This window comes from Mytilus edulis, chromosome 6 (assembly GCF_963676685.1).
Source record: "Mytilus edulis chromosome 6, xbMytEdul2.2, whole genome shotgun sequence".
NCBI classification, from domain to species: domain Eukaryota; kingdom Metazoa; phylum Mollusca; class Bivalvia; order Mytilida; family Mytilidae; genus Mytilus; species Mytilus edulis.
In genome coordinates, this window is record NC_092349.1 from 39,293,869 (window position 1) to 39,320,506 (window position 26,638).

Genomic DNA, 26,638 nt, shown 5'->3' on the forward strand with positions numbered 1-26,638 from the left:
CACAGGGGATCCATCATGGCTTGGGTATTTATTATTAGTTATGATACAGATAAAGGGAAAGGAGGCAAAGGGGATCCATCATGGCTTGTGTATTTATTATTAGTTATGATACAGATAAAGGGAATGGAGGCACAGGGGATCCATCATGGCTTGGGTATTTATTATTAGTTATGATACTGATAAAGGGAAAGGAGGCACAGGGGATCCATCATGGCTTGAGTATTTATTATTAGTTATGATACAGATAAAGGGAATGGAGGCACAGGGGATCCATCATGGCTTGGGTATTTATTATTAGTTATGATACAGGTAAAGGGAATGGAGGCACAGGGGATCCATCATGGCTTGGGTATTTATTATTAGTTATGATACAGATAAAGGGAAAGGAGGCAAAGGGGATCCATCATGGCTTGTGTATTTATTATTAGTTATGATACAGATAAAGGGAAAGGAGGCACAGGGGATCCATCATGGCTTGGGTATTTATTATTAGTTATGATACTGATAAAGGGAAAGGAGGCACAGGGGATCCATCATGGCTTGGGTATTTATTATTAGTTATGATACTGATAAAGGGAATGGAGGCACAGGGGATCCATCATGGCTTGGATATTTATTATTAGTTATGATACAGATAAAGGGAATGGAGGCACAGGGGATCCATCATGGCTTGGGTATTTATTATTAGTTATGATACAGATAAAGGGAATGGAGGCACAGGGGATCCGTCATGGCTTGGGTAATTATGATTAGTTATGATACAGATAAAGGGAATGGAGGCACAGGGGATTTATCATGGCTTGGGTATTTATGATATTTGCATCTGTTAAATTTTTCAAAAATCTTCTTCTCTGAAACAACTAGGGCAAATTTTGGGTATCTAGATAAAAGAAGGGTCTATTATCTTTAAAAATGTTCAATATAAAGATAGACACATTAAATAGTTAAAATGATAAGCAAGACGAAATCTACGCATAAGTTTAATGGCTGTAATTGTACAAGTCTTTATTGGAGTTATATTAGCTTCAATTGATGTAAACAGTTCCATGTTCATCTTGTATTGTTCATAGAATAAAAAGTCTTCTTTTCAGAAGAAATCTTATTTTTCTGTTTACTATACTTATAACAATTATTTTTGTATCACAGGTCTGGTTCTGATTGGTTAAAGGTTACTCCATTTGGTTTGAGGAAAACCCTGAACTGGATTTCTAAAACCTACAATAATATCTCTACATATGTAACAGAGAATGGCGTCTCAGATAGAAATGGAAGTCTACACGATGAACACAGAGTTAATTATTATAGAGCTTACATTAATGAAATGTTAAAAGGTATTTTGTATAGCATTACTATTTACACTGTAATAGAAAAGAAAGGATATCGGGTATCCATCCATGACAAAGTTAGTATATATGCACAGCAAAAAAACACACAGAAAGCTAAGGATATAGGCTTTTATTGCTGCTCTTTATCTCAAAGTAACAGTGAGGCCTTTAAAATGTGTTTGACCAAATATTTAGATAGGACATGAACTATTTTAATAGGATTATTTACTGAAAAATATACATTGTAAGGCTGAGTGTATGATTTGTTTACACAAAATAGTTTGGACAAGCTGATGGTTTTCACCTGTAAAAGTCTAATGAGGTTTATGGTTAAAAAAACTTTTACCCAGGGATTGGTTGAAATTAAACTGTTTAACTATATGACTTTTGACAAATTGTATCTTATTTTATTTTGTGAATTTGACATGAACTTAAGATTCGTTTTAATGAAAATGTGCATTTTCAACTTTGCATAGACATGACTCACCATCATGTCCTTTGTGTAGACTTGTATTTATATAGATATGTTATAACTTGAAATTTATAATTCTTAGTTATTCTTCTAAATATTTTGAACGATATATAAATTTAATCCTTATGAATTTGTATGATCTTACACACAGAAATCAAGTTGCATTTACGGTTTTGTTTTACAGCTGTGAAGTTAGACAGATGTAATGTGAAGGGATACAGTGCCTGGAGTCTGATGGATAATTTTGAATGGGGTCAAGGTTATGTCGAGAAGTTTGGCCTTCACTACATAGACTTCAATGATCCTGAGAGAACGAGAATTCCTAAATTGTCAGCATTATATTACTCCAATTTAATTAAAGATCATGGTTTTGTTCAGGGAACCTTTACAGCACCAGGAGGAATTCCTACTATAGAATACGAGAATGAGATGTATTATGGAATGTTTCCAGAGAACTTCTCCTGGGGCGTTAATACTGCAGCATACCAGATAGAGGGAGGCTGGGATGCAGATGGTAGGTTTATTATTGATGTCTGTAATTTACATGTAGAACTTACTCATCATTTAAAACCTTAAAAATCTCAAGTTTTAATAACATTGACTATAGGTTGCACTTTGTAAATACAGCTGTTTCTCAAACCACGCCTCTTTTGGGGACATCTAGAATACTCATAGAAAATTAATTTTGTTTACATACTGGTACCCAGTTATGCTCTCTGTGTTCCATCTCATAGAGACATAACTTGGGAATGTTACCAGTAAATATACATGTGCATATTGTCTACATTGAAATCTGTGGTAACGGTTACGGTAGTTAAGAAAATTAGTGTTAGTTTAAACTCTGAAAAGTTCAGGGCATATAAATGTTGAAAATATGCCACACAGCCCTATATTTTGACCTTTGAAAAAAATTGTAGTGCATATGAACTTTCAATTCTAGGATAAGATTTTTTTCAAAACTTCATGGTAAAAGTGGTACAGTTTAAGCCGTAAAAGGAGTTCCTATGGGAAACTGCATTGTCAATATTTATGGAAATGCAACCTATAGATATTTATAGGATTAAAAAAAAATTTCAATGTTCTTGATGATTGATTTAGGATTTTGGTCAAGTGAAACAAAATGCAAAACTGGAAATAGTTTGGTGATAATGATTGGTGGTACATCTAGATAACTAAAAAACATGATTTTTGAAAAGCCTTTTAAAATTACATTAAACTTTTTGACTATATGTTTATATTGTTATGTATGGAAGATAAAAAAACCAACATATGCAAGTATTTTATAATGGATTACTTGAAAGTCTACTGGAAGTTTAAGGCTAAAAAATTTGAATTTGAGATTTAATTTTTGAAATTATACCAGAACTATAGAATTAAATATATTTTGGAGTGGAAGTTTAAATAAACTTCTTTTAACAATGTCCTCAAGTTTTCAAAAGATCTACCATTAACCATCTATTTCACTTGCAATGACCCTTAACTCATTCTTACTTATATTTCTGGAAAGCCTTTTGTTTGCAGAAATGTAATAATAAAAATATATACCCATAACCAATAAAGAATTAAGCAATTTTGTCATCAACTAGAAAATGATGGATTTTCATGTATTTCCTATAGGTAAAGGACTGAGTATTTGGGATCAGTTTGTACATGATGGTTTGGCAAAGAACAATGAGACTGGTGATGTAGCAAGTGATAGTTACCATTTATATATGGATGATGTTAACATTCTAAAGGATCTAAATGTAAGAAACTTTGATGGTTTGTAGTTTTGCTCTTAGATTCCTGACTGCCTCAGTGGTCTTGTGGTAGCATATTAGCCTCAAGTGTGGGAGGTCCTGAATTCAAACTCCAGTCGGATCACAAACAAGACTTCAAAATTGGTGTTTGCTGCTTCTCCACTAATCATGCATCATTTAGTAATATGAGCAAAGACTTTTCGACTTGGAGTCAGAATAAGGTGTACAGGTAAAGGTGTCATATCTCTCTGCAGCATTATGGTCTAGTACAAAGCAGAATTAATATATGTATTCCTTTCACATGTTCTCGTCCTGAAGAATATACTAACAACTAATAAAAAATCATGCATCTAAGACTAAACAATCAATCCGTACACATCCAACATCCAATGGAATTTAGTGTAAAGACGTCATAAACAGCCAGAGAAAAACATGACATTGTGCAATGCCAAGTTACAGGTATCGACAGATTGTAGATCCATGAATATATATATATATATGTATATGTATATAACATACTAGTAATATTTAGTTAGCTTTTAATTTACTGATAACAAAATCAATATTTATACCAATAAAAACAATATTCAATGATCTTACTACAGTGTTGAATAGGTAACCTTTTAGAATAAGTTTATTTAAAGGAGCGACAAGTTTACATGGATCATTTTTAAATTTCCGGGAAACTCCACACTAAAATTTACGACAAAAGAGACGATTTTTCGTTCCCTATTGTTAATTTTCCATTTTTAGATGGTGATGTTCCTTTGGCACCATCTTACGGTGTTTATATTTCACAACTTGTTCACTATGCCCGTGTCTGTTGTGACGTTTTTGATTTTAACGAACGCAACCTATGTATTACTGGTAAATTATTAAACCAGGGATATCGTTACCATGAATTACTTAAAACCTTTACTAAATTTTTCCATAGATATAAAGATTTGGTTTTGAAGTTTAGTTGTACCTGTAGAAAACTTATTTCAAACAGGATAGCACATCCTCATTTTTATGGAAATGTTGTTAACCGTGCCCGGAAATTTAAAAATGATCCATGTAAACTTGTCGCTCCTTTAAATAAACTTATTCTAAAAGGTTACCTATTCAACACTGTAGTAAGATCATTGAATATTGTTTTTATTGGTATAAATATTGATTTTGTTATCAGTAAATTAAAAGCTAACTAAATATTACTAGTATGTTATATACATATATATATATTCATGGATCTACAATCTGTCGATACCTGTAACTTGGCATTGCACAATGTCATGTTTTTCTCTGGCTGTTTATGACGTCTGTACACTAAATCCATTGGAAGTTGGATGTGTACGGATTGATTGTTTAGTCTTAGATGCATGATTTTTTATTAGTTGTTAGTGGCTTTGAACTAGCTGTCAGATAACTGCGAGTACTCTCAGATCTGTTCATTGCGTCTTTTTGTGTCGGGATGTATAAGTACCCGGCCACGTCTACTTGTATTTTTGTCAATCTGATGAGTTGAGCCTTTTTCAACTGATTTTTTATAGTTCGTTCTTATGTTGTACTGTTATACCACTGTCCCAGGTTAGGGGAGGGTTGGGATCCCGCTAACATGTTTAACCCCGCCACATTATTTATGTATGTGCCTGTCCCAAGTCAGGAGCCTGTAATTCAGTGGTTGTCGTTTGTTTATGTTTTACATATTTGTTTTTCGTTAATTTTTTTTACATAAATAAGGCCGTTAGTTTTCTTGTTTGAATTGTTTTACATTGTCTTATCGGGGCCTATTATAGCTGACTATGCGGTATGGGCTTTGCTCATTGTTGAAGGCCGTACGGTGATCTATAGTTGTTAATGTCTGTGTCATTTTGGTCTTTTGTGGCTAGTTGTCTCATTGGCAATCATACCTCATCTTCTTTTTTGTATATTAATTTGCCATTCATTATCATCATCATCTTAGATTCCTATGTCTTTACCATAAGTTGTCTATTATTTTGTTAAAGTTATATATATATGTTGAAAATATTTAGGATTTATGAATACATGGTATATGAAACAAGATTTCTTTGAAAGCCTAAAGAGTGACAGATTTTCCTCATCCTTCATCTAACTGCTGACAGATTAGGGAATCCTGTATTGCACATTATAATGTAGGAAAACACTTTCAATTTCACATTTACAATGAGTTATCAATAATAATGTTATGATACAACACTATCATAACAAGCTTAAAACTTTTAAAACAAGTATATTTCTTTTTTATAAAGTAAGTACACTAACTAATGCAATAAAAAGATCACCAACTAGTACACATTTTGTTTAGGGGCCAACTTAGGCCTGCCTCTGGCTGCAGAATTCTTGCTTTGTTGGAGACCCATTGGTGGTCTGGGATGTTTTCTGCTTTTTGGTGGAGTCATTGTCTCTTTGTCACATTCCCTGTTTCCTTCTCAATTTTATTCATCAGTATTTCATTAATAGGTATTATGAAAAAATGTATTCATTGAGATAATATGGACTTTTTTGCTTTTGTCTAAGATGACATGTGAAACTAAGAACCCTCCAGAAAATAATTTTCAGCTTATATTTTACAATATCCATCAGCAGAAAAAATCGCTCTCTACCAACATCAAATAAATCAATTTGATTCGTATATTCCTTATCTAATACTGAAATCAATCAGAATTTTAACTGGTATTGTAAGAAAGTGATGAATCAATGTGATGTATGAGTATTTTATTTTGAAATATGTGACAGCAAATGATGCTTATCCAAAATGGTCATCATGGTTTGATATATAGGCCCATATGGAAATACATAATATTTTCTACTAGAAATTTGTTAGAATACAACTGAGGTACTTGAATTGGTATTTTTATTGGTAATGTGATATTCTTACTATGAAATTCATGCCTGGCATGTTCAATTTAGCAAAAAGCATAAAAAATGTGCTGACTTTATATGTTGGCAGTAGGACACAAAACTGGCCAGGTTAGTTTGTATATCCAATAAATTAAAGGTTCCAAAGAACATGTTGTCTTGGTGATCTTATTTAAACTTTATACTTGTAGGTCAGTCATTATAAGTTTTCCTTATCATGGTCCAGAATTTTACCACAAGGGACAACTAATATAACTAATGCTGCTGGGATTATGTACTACAACCAGCTGATTGATGCTTTGATTGATGCTGACATAGAACCTGTAGTTACCTTGTTTTATTGGAATCTACCTCAATCTTTAATGGACGAGGATGGATGGTTGAATGAGGATACTGCCACCTTATTTAATGATTTTGCTGACCTTTGTTTCTCATTGTTTGGTGACAGGGTAAGTGTCTATATGTATTCATGTTAAGGTATTTAGTTAGTATTAAATTTCATTTGAGATAAAAGATTGAATAAAAAGATATTAAGTGAAGGTTTCAATATAAAATCTAAAGCCCTAAAAATATAGTAAATAGACAACCATTCAACAAAGAATATTTGCTGATAGATAATACAGGGGTTTGCAATTTTTAGGTTTTCAGCTTTTAACTATAACATAAAACCACATGCAAACATTTTTTTCTATCAACTAAAGCAATGTTAATATACTCTGGCTTATATATGATAGCTCATCTGCAAAACTGTGCATACCACTATATGACCAGCTGTATATTGATCTATCCTTACTTAAGGTAAAGACATGGGTGACAATTCATGGTCCAAGGGGCATAGCATTAGATGGATATGGAAAAGGAACTACAGCTCCAGGATTTACCAATGAGGATGGTAGAAGTACATATCTAGTAGGTCACAATCTATTGAGAGCCCATGCCATGGTTTACAATACATATGACAAAAAATACAGAGATGTACAAAAAGGTATGTTGTATCTACTTGGTTTAAAAGGGAAGTAAGAAATCATTGTAAGGGGACATTATCTTTTGCAGTATGTTCATCTCTTTGAGTGTCCACCAATATGTCTGTCCTGTATCAGGCTAAGTTTTGGTTTATGATAGTTGAGGTTGTGGTCACATCGACTTGAAACATAATATACATGTTCATTATAATATAAATTTAGTTAGATATATGTATACTAAATAGTAATAATTAGTTTGGGTCCCTAATTTTGCATTTCACTAACATGTAAATTTGATAATGGGAGTGAGGCATGATGGTATTAACTTATATTCTTGTTTTTAAAGTAGTAATTTTTAATGATTTTGATTAAACCTTAAGATATAGATTTATTTGTATATATATTAAAGGTAGAATTGGAATATCACTTGAGGCAGCATGGAATGAACCATTGAGGAAATACAGCCCTGGAGATTGGAATGCAGCAGAGAGAGCTAATGCATTCTATTTTGACTGGTTTGCTAATCCTATATTTGGAAACGGTGACTATCCAGATATAATGAAATCTACTGTGAATGACGGTCGTCTGCCAATGTTTACTTCTGAGGAGAAAAAAATGTTAAAAGGTGGGTATTAATTTAAAAATCAAAATTCAAGTCTGTTTATGGCAGTTACTGCAAGTATACACTTATGAGGAAAAATTTAGTACAAAATTTTTGTCAGTTGATGTTTTATGGTCTATTTCAGCTGTCTATATATGGTGTTTTGTTGTTTATTGTCAAACAATAAATCGCCAAAATTTGATGTTAGGTACAGTGTTCAAGAAACTGAAAATAAACAAAACCTAATTCATAAATATAAAATAAAAAGCAATTATTACAAGATTTTTCTGGTCAAATACTGAATGTTTATATATTTTGCAGGCTCAGCAGATTTTCTTGGACTTAATCTTTACACAGCTTACCTAGTTACGATTGCAGAACATACAGACTTGTTGACAGGTATTGCAAAAGACACTGCAGCCAAGTTTTCTGTAGACAGCAGTTGGAAGAAGTATGCATATATGATCTTTTGTAATTGGTTAATTTAAAATCTAAAGAACTTTTTTTTTAAATACCTGTGATGAAAATATTTTTAAAAAAGTAAAAACACAAAAATACTGAACTCCGAGGAAAATTCAAAAAGGAAAATCAAAAATCAAAAGGCAAAATCAAAAGTCCAAACACATCAAACGAATGGATAACAACTGTCATATTCCTGACTTGGTACAGGCATTTTCTAATGTAGAAAATGGTGGATTGAACCTGGTTTTATAGCTAGCTAAACCTCTCACTTGTATGACAGTCGCATCAAATTCCATTACATCCATTGTTCGAGAGTATTTCAGGATTCATGAGACATTATTATCAATCTCTGATTACTTTCAGACAATCTGTCTATTTGGTTGTTTTGACAGATACTTCAAACTACATTGTTCAATCTTTTGCAATTAAACATTTATAAAAACATCCATATAATTAATTATACTGCCTGAAAAATAATTCTGGAGCATGTATTCAATGCTTTTCATGTTCTCAGTTGGCCCGTTTGTCCATCCATTAATAAAAAACAAATTTGCCTTTGTTAGTTTGAATATGAAACCTATATATATGGAAGATATGGGTCAAATTCAGATTTGTAAGATTGATAACAATGTGTTATTTCTGGATGATTTCTGCTTTTTCTTTGTATTGTATTATATGAATGTTAGTAACTCATCTAAAGGCTTAACTTTTCTTGTATCTCTTTTAGGACAGGTTCATCTTGGTACCATGTTACACCTTTTGCAATGAGAAAGATGCTGAACTGGATAAAGAATAAATACCCTGGTATCCCTGTATATGTAACTGACACGGGAACCAGTGATAATGATGGCACACTTGATGATGTCCATAGAGTATCCTATATTAAAGAATACACAAATGAAGTGTTGAAAGGTATATTGGTATAATAGGGGAGATAAATAAGACAGCAATCCATTCACACAAAATTGTTAAAAAAACTACATTTAGAGTCATCAGACTGTGTCTAATGGTGAAAAATTTGGCAGGCAATATAACTAGCTTTGAATCCTGATTATACACAAGTAGAAGGAATTCAATAGAGAATTAAACACACTGACAATAAATACTCAACAGAAAACAAAACATGAAGAGGTTGATGTGGCCATTGAAAAAAATCCTGGCTTTGTACTGAAACATGAAGATGTGTAAGGGTTAAACTTCTTATTAATTTAGTAATCTCTATCATCATCAGTAGAATAAAAAAAGTTACAGTTAATATTATGCATTAAAAAAAACTGTTTTCATCAATTCTAACTTAGATCCTTTTATAAATCTATGATATTTCTTGTTAAAACTATTTTTCTGCACACGAAACTTACCTTATATATTATTTCAGCAATTAGACTGGACAACTGTACTGTTGAAGGATTTTTTGTCCATACATTAATGGATGGTTTTGCCTGGGAGAGTGGTTACAATGAGAAGTTTGGACTTTACCATGTTGACTTTAATGACCCTGATAGAAAGAGAACTGCCAAAGCTTCAGCTGTATACTATAAAGAACTAATCACTGATAATGGATTCTACAAAGAAGAGCCAGTACCTTCCATGCCATTTGAACCAGTTAAACAGAAAACAAATGTACATAACTTGCCTATGTTGAGTGATTTTTATTACGGAACCTTTCCAGAAAATTTTGCATGGAGTGCAGCTACAGCAGCTTATCAGATAGAGGGTGCTTGGAATGTAGATGGTGAGTTATATGGTTTATGGGATATACAGGTTTTCAGTAGATGTATTGTTGAAAGTTAACATTTTATTGATGAAATTCTTTCTTTAAATATTTTTTGGATGTTGAAAATGGTTATAATAGTGAATACCAGTGATAATGTTTTACAAAGAAAAAATACAATATTTTGATACTAGAAGACTTGTTTTCAGTTAAGATCCTTTTAAGTCTTTACAAAATTGTTTATTACAAAGTAAATGTATGATTCTGATTTCACTGACACATGTTACATAGTTCTTAACACCATTAATACTAAAATTTGATGATTTCATGGTATGGACCTAGTTGATAGGTGTTTTTTTTCTAGATTGTTTATGTCTTTGATAACAATGTTACTGAAGCTTCAAATTTATGTATGACATAAGTCATCACTATAAGATGAGAAATGAGATCTACCGGTATATATACTGTATGTAGACATTCTACCAAAACACTTAAAATCCCATAATGCTACACCAATTGTAAATAGATCCAATGAAATGTTTATATTTGTGACATTTTAGGTAAAAGTGAGAGTATTTGGGATGTACGAGCACACAGTGGATTGTTAGACAACAATGCAACAGGTGATATAGCCTGTGATAGCTACCATAAGTTACATGAGGACATTAGAATCTTGTCGGAAATGAAGGTACTTTACGATTATTATCCTATACTGATTATTATATCATTTCCTTAGGTTTATATGTTGGGATTCTGTCTCATTGATATGAACCCATATGGTGTATTATTCATTTAAAAAGAATATTTGATAATTAAACTACTAAAACAGTGTATTACGTATGTACTATGAAATTGGAATTATTTTATTGTGATCATTCAAGGCTTTTGTATAATTGCTAATTCTTGTGTATGGTACTTTAAAAGCACCTTATATGAATATTCAGATATAAATAAAAAAAGAAATATACTATGTGATTCACAGAACAAAAACATGTAGTCATAATTCCATCTCAACTATGAAGAAAAATGAATGATAGCAAACAAGGATTTGGTCAATGGTTATAAAATATGATAACTGAAAATGACATTTTAGATGACACATTACCGTTTCTCTCTGTCATGGCCGAGGATTTTACCAGAGGGCACGTCAGGAAAAGTGAATGCTAAAGGTATACAATACTACAACATGTTGATTGATGGATTGATAGATGCTGGGATACAGCCGATGGTTACACTGTATCACTGGGATCTACCTCAGACCCTCCAGGATCAGTATGGAGGCTGGATGAATGATTCCATGTCAGACTTATTTACAGAGTATGCCAGAGTGTGTTTCAACAACTTTGGTGATAGGGTAAGAGAACATTACTTCAAATAATATAGTAGAGCTGTTATGAAGATGAGGTTTTTTTTTTGTTTTTTTTTTAAAGCAACATATCATGATACTTATGATAAGGAACAATATAAAATATTTCATTGCTTCATGCTTTACGAAATAACTATCATTTTATTTTAAAATCTTAAATATATTGATAAGGTCAGAGAACCACATCCCTTCCATCCAAAAATGTCTAATTTTTTTATGACTCTATGGTATATGTTTTCCATTTTTCTGTACCTGTGGAAAAAATTGTATACATGGAGCCTACACTAAGAAAATGTTAACTCTATTATAAACAATGTATAAACTTTGTCTCGATTAGCTTAAAAGAATTTGATTTCAGGTGAAATTGTGGATTACTATAAATGAGCCCCACATGGTATCAGTACTAGGCTATGGAGATGGGACAATGGCTCCAGGTATAAAGGGTTCTGGTACCAAGGACTACATAGTCACACACAACCTAATCAAAGCACATGCCAAGACTTACCATATTTATGATAAGGAGTTCAGGAGTACTCAACAAGGTAAATCATTGTTTACATATTTAGAAGCAGTAATTTTACCCCTCTATGAAAGGACTATATACTTTCTTGATATCTTTGAAGAGTGTGCACATATATACTTTTTTCTGTTACTTCTCAGCAGCTACAAGTGATAACTTCTTAATATATGAGACAAAGCTTCATCTCTTTTTGCCGTACTGTGTGACACATTATAACAATCAGGTTAATTATTTTGCTTAGGATAGTTCACCAAGAAATTGTGGTAAAATCAACTTCAAACTAAGTGCACATGTTCATTTTATATTAACATATATGATTATATTTAAAATATGCAACATTAGGTTTTGATCCAGATTTTGTTGTTCACAGAACATAGAAATGGGAAGTAGGAATATGGCATTTTAACAGGATTTAAATTGATATATACAAATTGATTAAGTCATCAAAAGGCACATTGATTAGTTTGTAAAATAAAAGCAACAGTGATTTAACGAGGTTCAAAAAATCATAAATCGATTGAGACAAAACAAATCCGGGTTACAAACAAAAACCAAAGGGAAACACGTCAACTATAAGAGGAAAACAAAGGAACGACAGGAACACTGAATTGCAACAAAAGCAAATGCCAACATTAAACCAACTATTTGATAACACCTGCCATATTCCTGACTTGGTACAGGACATTTTAATAAAGAAATGGTAGGTTAAACCTGGTTTAATTGCTAGCCATATCACTCGCTTTATGACAATGTTAAAAAATATGGCTAAAATGACAACACTACGTGACAGTAGTACAGCACAAATACACACAAGAATATTCATCAAAGATAAACGCACAAACAAATAATATAGTATAGACACAACATGCAAACCGCAGATCAACAAAAAGATATTCAATCAATGACAGACCCCACTGGATATCACAAACAAAGACACACTTTCATTACATGTACTAACATATATTTACAGGTCAGATAGGTATTTCATTGAACTTTAACTGGTTTGAACCAGAGGATACATTAGACCCTAGGGATTTAGAAGCTTCAGAGATAGGGAACCAGTTTTGGATAGGCTGGTATGGACATCCTATATTTGTCAATGGTGATTATCCTGATGTCATGAAATCCAAAATAGCAAACAAGAGTGAGCATCAGAATTTACCATCAAGTCGTCTGCCTAGCTTCACAGAGGAGGAAAAGAACTATATCAAAGGTATACATTATGACATTTCTTTAAAGAGAATAGAACAAAATCAAAAGTCAGTTCCAGCACCATAGACTCAAACTTCAAATCGCCATACAACTAATTAGGTTTGAAGAGGGTACTATTGTGATGATTTTTGTGTGGGAGTACAAGGTACCATCACTTCAGAATCTAGCTACTAAATAATAAAAAAATTCTTAATCTGAACATTTATCAGTGTTGATTGTATTATGAATATCTTTCCATTTGTAAATATATAATTTTATGATATTTCAGGATCATCAGATTTTCTTGGAATTAATTATTATACTTCTGACATAGCAACATTAAGATCCTCATCATCCTATAAAGTCAGTTACTATGAAGATAGGGATATTGACCAGTACAAAGATCCATCATGGCTAGGGTAAGAGTAAGATAGGGATATTGACCTGTACAAAGATCCCTCAAGCCTTGGGTAAGAGTAAGATAGGGATATTGACGAGTACAAAAATCCCTCAAGCCTTGGGTAAGAGTAAGATAGGGATATTGACAAGTACAAAGATCCCTCAAGCCTTGGGTAAGAGTAAGATAGGGATATTGACGAGTACAAAAATCCCTCAAGCCTTGGGTAAGAGTAAGATAGGGATATTGACGAGTACAAAAATCAATCATGGCTTGGGTAATAGTAAGATAGGGATATTGACCAGTACAAAAATCCATCATGGCTAGGGTAAGAGTAAGACGGGGATATTGACCATTACAAAAATCCATCATGGCTAGGATAAGAGAAAGAAGTAAGATAGGGATATTGACCAGTACAAAAATCCATCATGGCTTGGGTAAGAGTAAGATAGGGATATTGACCTGTACAAAGATCCCTCAAGCCTTGGGTAAGAGTAAGATAGGGATATTGACGAGTACAAAAATCCCTCAAGCCTTGGGTAAGAGTAAGATAGGGATATTGACAAGTACAAAGATCCCTCAAGCCTTGGGTAAGAGTAAGATAGGGATATTGACGAGTACAAAAATCCCTCAAGCCTTGGGTAAGAGTAAGATAGGGATATTGACGAGTACAAAAATCAATCATGGCTTGGGTAATAGTAAGATAGGGATATTGACCAGTACAAAAATCCATCATGGCTAGGGTAAGAGTAAGACGGGGATATTGACCATTACAAAAATCCATCATGGCTAGGATAAGAGAAAGAAGTAAGATAGGGATATTGACCAGTACAAAAATCCATCATGGCTTGGGTAAGAGTAAGATAGGGATATTGACCTGTACAAAGATCCATCATGGCTTGGGTAATAGTAAGATAGGGATATTGACCAGTACAAAGATCCATCATGGCTTGGGTAAGAGTAAGATAGTGATATTGACCAGTACAAAGATGCATCATGGCTAGGGTTAGAGTAAGATAGGGATATTGACCAGTACAACGATCAATCATGGCTTGGGTAAGAGTAAGATAGGGAGATTGACCAATACAAAGATCAATCATGGCTTGGGTAAGAGTAAGATAAGGATATTGACCAGTACAAAGATCAATCATTGCTTGGGTAAGAGTAAGATAGTGATATTGACCAGTACAAAGATGCATCATGGCTAGGGTTAGAGTAAGATAAGGATATTGACCAGTACAAAGATCAATCTTGGCTTGGGTAAGAGTAAGATAAGGATATTGACCAGTACAAAGATCAATCATTGCTTGGGTAAGAGTAAGATAGGGATATTGACCAGTACAAAGATCCATCATGACTTTGGTAAGAGTAAGATAGGGATATTGGCTAGGGTAAGAGTAAGATAGGGATATTCACCAGTACAAAGATCCATCATGACTTTGGTAAGAGTAAGATAGGGATATTGACCAGTAAAAAGATCCATCATGGCTAGGGTAAGAGTAAGATAAGGATATTGACCAGTGCAAAGATCAATCATGGCTTGGGTAAGAGTAAGATAGAGATATTGACCAGTACAAAGATCCATCATGGCTACGGTAAGAGTAAGATAGGGATATTGACCAGTACAAAGATCCATCATGGCTACGGTAAGAGTAAGATAGGGATATTGACCAGTACAAAGATCCATCATGGCTAGGGTAAGAGTAAGATAGGGATATTAACCAGTACAAGGATCATTCATGGCTTGGGTAAGAGTAAGATAGGGATGTTGACCAGTACAAAGATCAATCATGGCTAGGGTAAGAGTAGATAGGGATGTTGACCAGTACAAAGATCCATCATGGCTACGGTAAGAGTAAGACGGGGATATTGACCATTACAAAGATCAATCATGGCTAGGGTAAGAGTAGATAGGGATGTTGACCAGTACAAAGATCCATCATGACTTTTGTAACAGTAAGATAGGAATATTGACCAGTACAAAGATCAATCATGCCTTGGGTAAGAGTAAGATAGGGATATTGACCAGTACAAAGATCCCTCATGGCTTGGGTAAGAGTAAGATAGGGATATTGACCAGTACAAAGATCCATCATGACTTTTGTAACAGTAAGATAGGAATATTGACCAGTACAAAGATCAATCATGCCTTGGGTAAGAGTAAGATAGGGATATTGACCAGTACAAAGATCCATCATGGCTAGGGTAAGAGTAAGATGGGGATATTGACCAGTAAAAAGATCCCTCAAGGCTTGGGTAAGAGTAAGATAGGGATATTGACCAGTAAAAAGATCCCTCAAGGCTTGGGTAAGAGTAAGATAGGGATATTGACCTGTACAAAGATCCCTCAAGCCTTGGGTAAGAGTAAGATAGGGATATTGACCATTACAAAAATCCATCATGGCTTGGGTAAGAGTAAGATATGGATATTAACCAGCACAAAAATCCATCATGGGTACGATAAGAGTAAGAAGTAAGATAGGGATATTGACCAGTACAAAAATCCATCATGGCTAGGGTAATAGTAAGACAGGGATATTGACCAGTACAAAAATCCACCATGGCTAGGATAAGAGAAAGAAGTAAGATAGAGATATTGACCAGTAAAAAAATCCTTCATGACTTGGGTAAGAATAAGATAGGGATATTGACCGGTACATAAATCCCTCAGGGCTTGGGTAAGAATAAGATAGGGATATTGACCAGTACATAAATCCCTCAGGGCTTGGGTAAGAGTAAGATAGGGATATTGACCAGTACAAAGATCCATCATGGCTTGGGTAAGAATAAGATAGGGATATTGACCAGTACATAAATCCCTCAGGGCTTGGGTAAGAGTAAGATAGGTATATTGACCAGTACAAAGATCCATCATGGCTTGGGTAAGAGTAAGATAGGGATATTGACCAGTACAAAGATCCCTCATGGCTTGGGTAAGAGTAAGATAGGGATATTGACCAGTACAAAGATCCATCATGGCTTGGGTAAGAGTAAGATAGGGGTATTGACCAGTACAAAGATCCCTCATGGCTTGGGTAAGAGTAAGATAGGGATATTGACCAGTACATAAATCCCTCAGGGCTTGGGTAAGAGTAAGATAGGGATATTGACCAGTACAAAGATCCATCATGGCTTGGGTAAGAGTAAGATAGGGATATTGACCAGTACAAAGATCCCTCATGGCTATGGTAAGAGTAAGATAGGGATATTGACCAGTACAAAGATCCATCATGGCTTGGGTAAGAGTAAGATAAGTACAAAGATCCCTCATGGCTTGGGTAAGAGTAAGATAGGGATATTGACCAGTACAAAGATCCATCATGGCTTGGGTAAGAGTAAGATAGGGATATTGACCAGTACAAAGATCCCTCATGGCTATGGTAAGAGTAAGATAAGGATATTGACCAGTACAAAGATCCATCATGGCTTGGGTAAGAGTAAGATAGGGATATTGACCAGTACAAAGATCCCTCATGGCTTGGGTAAGAGTAAGATAGGGATATTGACCAGTACAAAGATCCCTCATGGCTTGGGTAAGAGTAAGATAGGGATATTGACCAGTACAAAGATCCCTCATGGCTATGGTAAGAGTAAGATAAGGATATTGACCAGTACAAAGATCCATCATGGCTTGGGTAAGAGTAAGATAGGGATATTGACCAGTACAAAGATCCCTCATGGCTTGGGTAAGAGTAAGATAGGGATATTGACCAGTACAAAGATCCCTCATGGCTTGGGTAAGAGTAAGATAGGGATATTGATCAGTACAAAGATCATTCATGGCTAGGGTAAGAGTAAGATAGGGATATTGACCAGTACAAAGATCCCTCATGGCTTGGGTAAGAGTAAGATAGGGATATTGATCAGTACAAAGATCATTCATGGCTAGGGTAAGATTTTTACAAAGTGGAAAATTATTTGTTGAATTGGTGATTGTTTGTCTGCTGTATTTTTAAAATTTGAATAAAATTTACTGTTTTTAAAATCAAAGTAGAGGTGCAGGTGTTAATGTCTTTGAGACAGCAACCCAGCAACACAAGAACCAAAAGACATCTAGAGGTCAACATATGATCTTTAAGGGTTTCCTGTAAATGGAAATTTTCGTGGCAGTTTGATTTTTGTCGAGCCTGCAACTTTTGTTGCAGAAAGCTCGACATAGGGATAGTGATCCGGCCCGCCGCCACCGCCGGCGGTGTTAGCTCACTTCTTAAAAGCTATATATTTTAGAAGGTGGAAGACCTGGATGCTTCATATTTTGTATATAGATGCCTCATGTTACGAAGTTTCCGTCAGTCACATGTCCATTGTCCTTGACCTCATTTTCATGGTTCAGTGACCACTTGAAAAAAAAGTTCAGATTTTTTGCAATGTTAAATTCTCTCTTACTGTAAGTAATAGGATAACTATATTTAGTATATGCGTACCTTGCAAGGTCCTCATGCCCGTCAGACAGTTTTCACTTGACCTCAACCTCATTTCATGGATCAGTGAACAAGGTTAAGTTTTGGTGGTCAAGTCCATATCTCAGATACTATAAGCAATAGGTCTAGTATATTCAGTGTATGGAAGGACTGTAAGGTGTACATGTCCAACTGGCAGGTGTCATCTGACCTTGACCTCATTTTCATGGTTCAGTGGTTATAGTTAAGTTTTTGTGTTTTGGTCTGTTTCTCTCATACTTTATGCAATAGGTCTACTATATTTGTTGTATGGAATGATTGTAAGATGTACATGTCTAGCGGGCAGATGTCATCTGACCTTGACCTCATTTTCATGGTTCAGTTGTTATAGTTAAGTTTTTGTGTTTTGGTCTGTTTTTCTCATACTTTATGCAATAGGTTTACTATATTTGTTGTATGGAATGATTGTAAGGTGTACATGTCTAGTGGGCAGATGTTATTTGACCTTGACCTCATTTTCATGGTTCAGTGGTCAAAGTTAAGTTTTTGAGTTTTGGTCTTTTTATCTAATACTATATGTCATAGGTCAACTATATAATGTGTATGGAAATATTTTATGATCTATATGTCAGTCGTGCAGGTTTTTTTATTACCTTGACCTGGTTTTCAAGGTTCATTGCTCAGTGTTAAGTTTTTGTGTTTTGGTCTATTTTCTTAAACTATAAGCAATAGGTCAACTATATTTGTTGTATGGAAGCATTGTTAGCTATACTTGTCTGCCTGGCATATGGTTCAACTGACCTTGACCTCATTTTCATGATTCATGTTAAGTCTATGTGACAGTCGTAATAAAGCTTTAGATTTAGTAGTATCAACATAATATCAATGATTAGTAAAGAAGGCGAGACATTTCTGTGTGTGCACTCTTGTTGCTATTTTCGTGGTTAAAAGTGAAATGCGAAAAATAAAATGACCGTAAAACTTTCAAAGAAAACTCTATTTATAAGATAAAGACCATACATTATACATATACGTATATATGATAGTAATTGCAGAGGACCACTGCATAACTCTAATTTTGCAGACCATAGATTTATACCTTAAATCATACATTGTTTGTCATTATTGTGCTTCTAAATGAAAAGCAATGATAAAAATCATGACTTTAATTTAATGGTAAACATCTCAAGCAAGCTGACACTACATACATTACAGATATTGTTATGTATACAACACCTGTTACACATATGTAATTGACACTTGTCAATCAGTTTTAAAAATACAAAGATTTTATAAGATCAAAAGATCGATTAATTAGCATTTATGCTGCCAGTGTTTTATTTTAATTCATTGTTAATTAGTTCTTCATTATTGTTATGGAGTATATATGTATGTGTTTTTACAACCAAAAATGATACAGCTTTTAATCTCCTTTCACATCAATGAACCGAAAACAAAAGATTTCTGAATGATTTTATCACTTGAGTTACAATACATGTGAAGCTGTTCACTTTCTAAATGATTTATGAACATATTTATATAAGTCAGGGGAAAATTGCAAATTCAAAACGACGCGAATTTAGATTGTGTTATAAAATCTCGAAATTTCCCAGTTTTCCTTAATTCCATGTTGTAATCTTTTTAGATCTGGATCTTCTTGGTTGAAATTTACACCATGGGGACTACGAAAGGCCCTAAATTGGGCCAAGAATCATTATGGAAATGTACCTATCTATATCACAGAAAATGGTGTGTCAGACAGAAATGGAAGTTTAGAAGATGATCACAGAATATTCTACTTTAAACATTACATCAACAGTATGCTTAAAGGTATAAAGTCAAGTATAGAATACATTTTTGATGATATGCTTTCATTATATGCGTGTATTTTTTTCTTGAAAAAATAGAATAAAGGGACCATACTACAACTTGTAAAAGAAAATGAAAATAAAAAAAATGAGTGTGGGAAGAAAATCAAGGAAATAGTCTACAAGTAATTCCACTTCAAAAAAGCAAAATCAGATGAAAATTAGCATATGCAAACCAAAAGAAAAAACATTTAAACAAATTACTTTAATAGTAAGTATACAAAGAAAATGGATAGAAATATATGATAATCAGTTTTCTTTTGATTTAGCTATAAGAATAGATGATGTAGATGTGAGGGGATACACAGCATGGTCATTAATGGATAACTTTGAATGGAACAGAGCAACCACTGAGAGGTTTGGGCTTTACTATGTTAACTTCACAGACCCAGAAAGGCCAAGGATACCAAAGGCATCTTCAAGATTTTTCAGACAATTGATAGAAACAAATGGTTTCCTCCCAAATTTTGAAATACCCCGGGCTCCTTTTAAAGCAGTTGATGACCACAGAGATCCCAACAATCTTCCTATGTCTGATGATTTTTACTATGGAACCTTCCCTGATGACTTTGCTTGGAGTTCTGCCACAGCTTCCTACCAAGTAGAGGGTGCATGGAATGAAGACGGTAGGTATAATGGGATAGATATCTATTTTTTTTTCCAGAGTGAGACCTTGGAACTTTTGTATTTTTTTCAGCAAAATTTAGTCATGCAATTTAGTCGTAAAAATATTTATTGATACTGACATTCTATTTACAGGTAAAGGATTGGGTATCTGGATATTACAATAGTAAAAATATTTAAGATACTGACATTCTACTTACAGGTAAAGGATTAGGTATCTGGATATTACAAAAGTAAAAATATTCACGATTCTGACATTTTAATTACAGGTAAAGGATTGGGTATCTGGGACACATATTCTCATCAAGGTAAAATATATGGCAATGATACTGGTGATGTTGCATGTGACAGCTACCATAAATATCACGAGGATATTAAGATTATGTCGGACATGAAGGTAATTTAAAATAAATCATGAAGTTAGTTTGTTTTGTCTTGATTTTAGTTTTTCACAGCATCAGGATTGCACTGCCAAATTTTTGGTGAGCATTATATAAGGATTGAATGGAATTTTTTAGTCTTTGTGAACATTAAAATTGAGAAAGGAAATGGTGAATATGTCAAAGCGACAACCATCCGACCATAGAGCAAACAACAGCCGAAGGCAACCAATGGGTCTTCAATGTAGCGAGAATTCCCGCACCCGTAGGTGTCCTTCAGCTGGCCCCTAAAATATGCATAATAGTACAGTGATAATGGACGTCATACTAAACTCCGAATTATACACAAGAAACTAAAATTTAAAATCATACAAGACTAACAAAGGCCAGAGGCTCCTGACTTGGGACAGGCGCAAAATTGCGGCGGGGTTAAACATGTTTATGAGATCTCAACCCTCCCCCTATACCTCTAGCCAATGTAGAAAAGTAAAAGAATAACAATACACACATTAAAATTCAGTTTAAGAGAAGTCCGAGTCCGATGTCAAAAGATGTAACAAAAGAAAATAAATAAAATGACAATAATACATAAATAACAACAGACTACTAGCAGTTAACTGACATGCCAGCTCCAGACCTCAATTAAACTGATTGAAAGATTATGTCTTCATCATATGAATATCAGGTACAATCCCTCCCGTTAGGGGTTTCGTATCATACTATCATAAAATATATGAGAAGAACATAACTGCTTATTAGCCAGCATAAAATTTGAAAATTGAGAAAAAGACAAGCCCTTTGACTTCATAAAAGACCAACTGACAAAGTGGGTGGTGCACAGTATTCAGCTTTTCTCAAACTGTTTGTTTGGTCATTTGAATTTTTGTCTATACGTATGTCTAAAACTTGTGTTTCATAATTCTCAGCTTTATATTACTTAAGAACATTTTGATATGCAAGTAACTTTATATAGTGAATTGTACCATGTTATTTTCCAAACTGCCAGGCAACCACTTCATGATTGACAATACTTTAGTTTTAAAATACCCTTTGAGCATGAAGATTTTGTTAATGTCTTATAAACAGGGGTATATATAGTCTATACACATCATCAAATGTAACCTGTTGTTTTATTGTAAGACTGATATAAAAAAAAAACTTATGATCATTATACCTAAAATTAATGAATTATTAATAGCCATAAACTTACAGTCTAGTTAATGTTTATCAAGATTCATATGTGTGTGTACAGATTATGTTATTAAATTAATAGCATGTAAACTGTACATGCTATTGATTTTCATGGAAAAAAATTATGTTACATTAGTTACTACTGCAATTTTTAACCAGATGAAATATACACAACAGAAAAATTATCATATACATGTAGGTTATGTAGTTTAATACTGTTGCTGCACATGTTGTAATAGAATATTGACAATGCAATTTAAGATGCGACTTATTATTGTGATGATGATGATTATAATGACCTATCAAATTATTTTGTATTTTATATATTCAAAATATACATCAATATTACAGGTCACCCACTACAGATTCTCTATTTCTTGGCCCAGAATATTACCAGATGGAACCACAAAATATATCAATCCATTAGGAATCAAATACTACAATAATTTGATAGACAGTTTGAAGGATGCTGGGATTGAACCAATGGTGACTTTATTCCATTGGGATGAACCACAAGCTTTACAAGACAATTATGGCGGATGGCTGAATGAGACCACATCAGATTTGTTTGCTGAGTATGCAAGAATTTGTTTTAGGGAGTTTGGGGATAGGGTAAGTACTTTGTCCACAAGATTATATATTGCCCTTCCACTACATCAATTGGCTAAAAGGGGAACAACATATTTATCCACTGAGATTATTTGGCTTTGCAACTTAAGTATCAAAAACTATGCATAGTTTATGTAGTTTACATGATCAAGTTTGTCATTGGGTTAAGATGAAAAACTAATATCAAGCCAATGATATTTGGTGTACAGTTATAATATCATTGGCATATCTCATTTTCTAGGAGGACATGTGGCCTTGTCTCATCAGTCATGGTTCATTGTCTTTGAAACTTTTGCATTGTACAATTTAAATAAGATATAAGAAGATGTGGTATAAGTGCAAATGAGAAAACTCTCCATCCAAGTCGCAATTTGAAAAAGAAAAACCATTATAGGTCAAAGTATGGTCTTTAACATGGCAGTATTATTATTTTGATTTCATCATTTGCCTTATATTATCGAAATAACAAAAATGTGATACATATCTCTGTGTCAACAGTTTAATGTGTTTGTCTTTAAGGTGAAGTTGTGGATAACACTGAATGAGCCATGGGTAGTATCAACACAAGGATATGGCAATGGGGGTAAGGCTCCTGGAATACCAGGCCCAGGGACAACAACATACATTGCTGCTCACAACTTAATAAAAGGACATGCTAAAGCTTACCATATATATCATGAAGAGTTTAGAGCAAAACAACAAGGTATTGACATAATTGAGATTCAGCATGTTCAGGCAAAGAAAATTATTTTTTCAGTGTTTTTTAAATAATTGTTTCATAGAAATACGACAAGGAATAAATATAAAAGAATTATTTATTTCATTAGCTATTGAAGTAAATTTGTTCTATGAACTCAGAAAACTGAGGTAACCATGAAGAATATTTGCACTCTGAAATTTTAGAAGAACAACCAAGCATTTTGGACTTTAGCCAGCACTCACTTTACAGACAGATTTAAATTCATGAATTGTGACTTGCTGGTCAAATTTGTTTATGTCAATGTGTAAAAAAAAAATACAGGTATTTAAATGAATTAAAAGAGGGATAGTAAATTAAGCATATTCACATATAGGTCACCATTATTAACATCATTTAATTATTCAGACTTAATCTGACAAAAAAGATTCAATTATACTGATTTTTTTTTTTTAAAGAGGCTGTGAATGCACAATTTTATTCATTGTTTGATTAAAGTAGAAGTGTTTTCTTTATCCTCCTTGTGAATAACTTCAAAAAATACATTCTACCATACTGAAAAGAATTCCAAAGTAAAAATTTATTTTTAGCCTGCCAAACACTATCTGCTGATTTCAGAAAACAGTTTGATCTTGGAAAATTGTTCTGATAGTCTGTCAACTAACAACAGCTCGAATCATTGAGGATGTTTCAAAGTTCTTCAAGAGGGAAAAAACATTTTTCTCAAGTTGTAGTATATGATTAGTTTATTTTATAATAAAATTGTTAAGAAATATGATATACTCTTTATTCTAACTGTTAAATAATTGTCTTGTCAGGAAAGATTGGGATCACAATGAACTTTGATTGGCATGAACCAAAGAACATGTCTAACCCCCGTGACCTTGAAGCATCAGACATTGGAAATGACTTCTTCTTTGGATGGTTTGGAGATCCAATATTCCTAACTGGAGATTATCCAAAGGTGATGAGGGACAAAATTGGAAGCCATAGTCGCCATCAGAAGTTGAATGAAAGCCGCCTTCCTAGTTTCAGCAGCTATGAGAAAAGCTTCATAAAAGGTATATTTCTTAAATTCTCCCAAAAGAAATCAGAGATATCAACTTTTTAAAATTTGTTATGAACTTTATAAAGCATATCTGGAATATGAAGCAAAAAATTTACATCATTTTTAAATAAGGCTACAAGATCATACATAATAAGTGCATTAAGCTTATAACTATGAAAGTAGTTCAACCTATTTAAATTAATAATCACTGCTAAAATCCTTGTTTAACTAAAAAATTTCAAACATGTTTTCATTGTTATTTAAAGGCACAGCCGACTTCATCGGATTGAACTTTTATACCTCCAATGTGGTCACACACAAGGCTAATCCAACCTATGATCTAAACTACTATGATGACACAGATTTGAACTTTACTAAGGATCCATCATGGCTAGGGTATGCTTTTATTGTAGTCTTAGATGCATATGATACATATATAATTCAACTAGTTTATTTACATATAGCTAATAGAAGAAGAATTTAGTCTACTTCAAAGAGTCAATAGCAAAAGTTTGTATTTTAAGATATATAGAGAGAATCTAAAGGATATGAACGAATTAAATTACTTGCCATAGTTACAATTTACATTCTTTTCGTGTATAATGCACACTTTTTTAGCCGATTACACTACTTTTACACACATGCATTCCATGTCTTTACACACGATCACATGCATTTTTCTTAGGTGATTTTAATGGTATGCGATTTTCAATTGCTAGAAAGTAACATTGGATACGAAATCAATTTTCTTTTTACATTAATGGTTAATTATATCAAGGCCATGAATGTTTTGGGCTTCAAAGTTTAACTATTTCATTTTGGTAAAATGTCCAGTTTTTAGAAGAAAAAAAATTTGCATTGGTGAAATTTTTTGGAAAGCATTATTTTACTGTTATTTGAAGTATATATAAGCTGTACTTTATACAAGCATTCATTTTTTGTCGAGCCTGCAACTTTTGTTGCAGAAAGCTCGACATAGGGTTAGTGATCTGGCAGTGACAGCTACGGAGGCGGTGTTAGCTAACTTCTTTAAAGCTTTATATTTTAGAAGGTGGATGACCTGGATGCTTCATACTTTGCCTCATGTTACGAAGTTTCCGTCAGTCACATGCCCAATGTCCTTGACCTCATTTTCATGGTTCAGTGACTACTTGAAAAAAAAGATTTTTTGTAATGTTAAATTCTCTCTTTTTATAAGCAACAGGATAACTATATTTGGTATATTACCTTGCAAGGTCCTCATGCCCGTCAGACAGTTTTCACTTGACCTCATTTCATGGATCAGTGAACAAGGTTAAGTTTTGGTGGTCAAGTCCATATCTCAGATACTATAAGCAATAGGTCTTGTAAATTCGGTGTATGGAAGGACTGTGTGATGTATGTGTCCAACTGTTAGGTGGCATCTGACCTTGACCTCATTTTTATGGTTCATTGGTTATAGTTAAGTTTTTGTGTTTTGGTCTGTTTTTCTTATACTGTATGCAATAGGTCTACTATATATGGTGTATGGAATGATTTTAAGGTGTTAATGTCTAGCTGGCAGGTGTCGTCTGACCTTGACCTCATTTTGATGGATCAGCGGTCAAAGTTAGATTTTTTAGTTTTGGTCTTTTTTTCTAATACTATATGCAATAGGTTAACCAATATTGGGTGTATGGAAATATTTCATGATCTATATGTCAGCCGTGCAGGTTTAATTTGACCTAAACCTAATTTTTACGGTTCATTGCTCAGTGTTAAGTTTTTGTGTTTTGGTCTGTTTTTCTTAAACTATAAGCAATAGGTCAACTATATTTGTTGTATGGAACAATTGTTAGCTGTGCATGCCTGCCTGGCATGGTTCATTGGTCAATGTTTAGTTTTCTTGGTTAGTGTTAAGTTTATGTGACAGTTGTAATAAAGTTTTATATATTAGACTATCGACATTATATCAATGATTAGTAAAGAAGGCGAGACATTTCAGCGTATGCACTCTTGTTTTTCATGATAAATGATGTCCCTTTTATAGGATAAAGGGAGATAAAAATAACCTTCCATGTTTGAATGGGAGATATTTTTCACTTGCTAAATATCAATATGTGTGTTCAATTTCATTACAAATATGAGATAACTTCTACTTTTATAAAATTCATATTTCAAATGTTTGTTAGTTTAAATACTGTGAATTCATGTATTTTTTTTGGTACCAACTTTGTGATTTTAGGGAAAACTGTTTA

General features: G+C 33.5%; 1 protein-coding gene across 3 annotated transcripts in view; it reads left to right on the forward strand.

Moving 5' to 3' along the window:
- The window catches only part of LOC139529072 (lactase/phlorizin hydrolase-like), a 112,986-nt gene that overhangs the window by 68,101 nt on the left and 18,247 nt on the right, over positions 1-26,638 (forward strand). For all 3 annotated transcript variants that reach the window (XM_071325320.1, XM_071325322.1, XM_071325321.1), the window contains 21 exons: positions 1,147-1,331; positions 1,982-2,311; positions 3,415-3,542; positions 6,587-6,844; positions 7,194-7,380; positions 7,767-7,982; positions 8,280-8,409; positions 9,148-9,332; positions 9,796-10,152; positions 10,692-10,819; positions 11,225-11,485; positions 11,856-12,039; positions 12,988-13,230; positions 13,498-13,627; positions 19,651-19,835; positions 20,143-20,499; positions 20,767-20,894; positions 22,420-22,680; positions 23,197-23,380; positions 24,193-24,435; positions 24,689-24,818. In XM_071325320.1, coding sequence (XP_071181421.1) covers positions 1,147-1,331; positions 1,982-2,311; positions 3,415-3,542; positions 6,587-6,844; positions 7,194-7,380; positions 7,767-7,982; positions 8,280-8,409; positions 9,148-9,332; positions 9,796-10,152; positions 10,692-10,819; positions 11,225-11,485; positions 11,856-12,039; positions 12,988-13,230; positions 13,498-13,627; positions 19,651-19,835; positions 20,143-20,499; positions 20,767-20,894; positions 22,420-22,680; positions 23,197-23,380; positions 24,193-24,435; positions 24,689-24,818 — 4,410 coding nt within the window. The remainder of the gene's footprint in view (positions 1-1,146; positions 1,332-1,981; positions 2,312-3,414; positions 3,543-6,586; positions 6,845-7,193; positions 7,381-7,766; positions 7,983-8,279; positions 8,410-9,147; positions 9,333-9,795; positions 10,153-10,691; positions 10,820-11,224; positions 11,486-11,855; positions 12,040-12,987; positions 13,231-13,497; positions 13,628-19,650; positions 19,836-20,142; positions 20,500-20,766; positions 20,895-22,419; positions 22,681-23,196; positions 23,381-24,192; positions 24,436-24,688; positions 24,819-26,638) is intronic.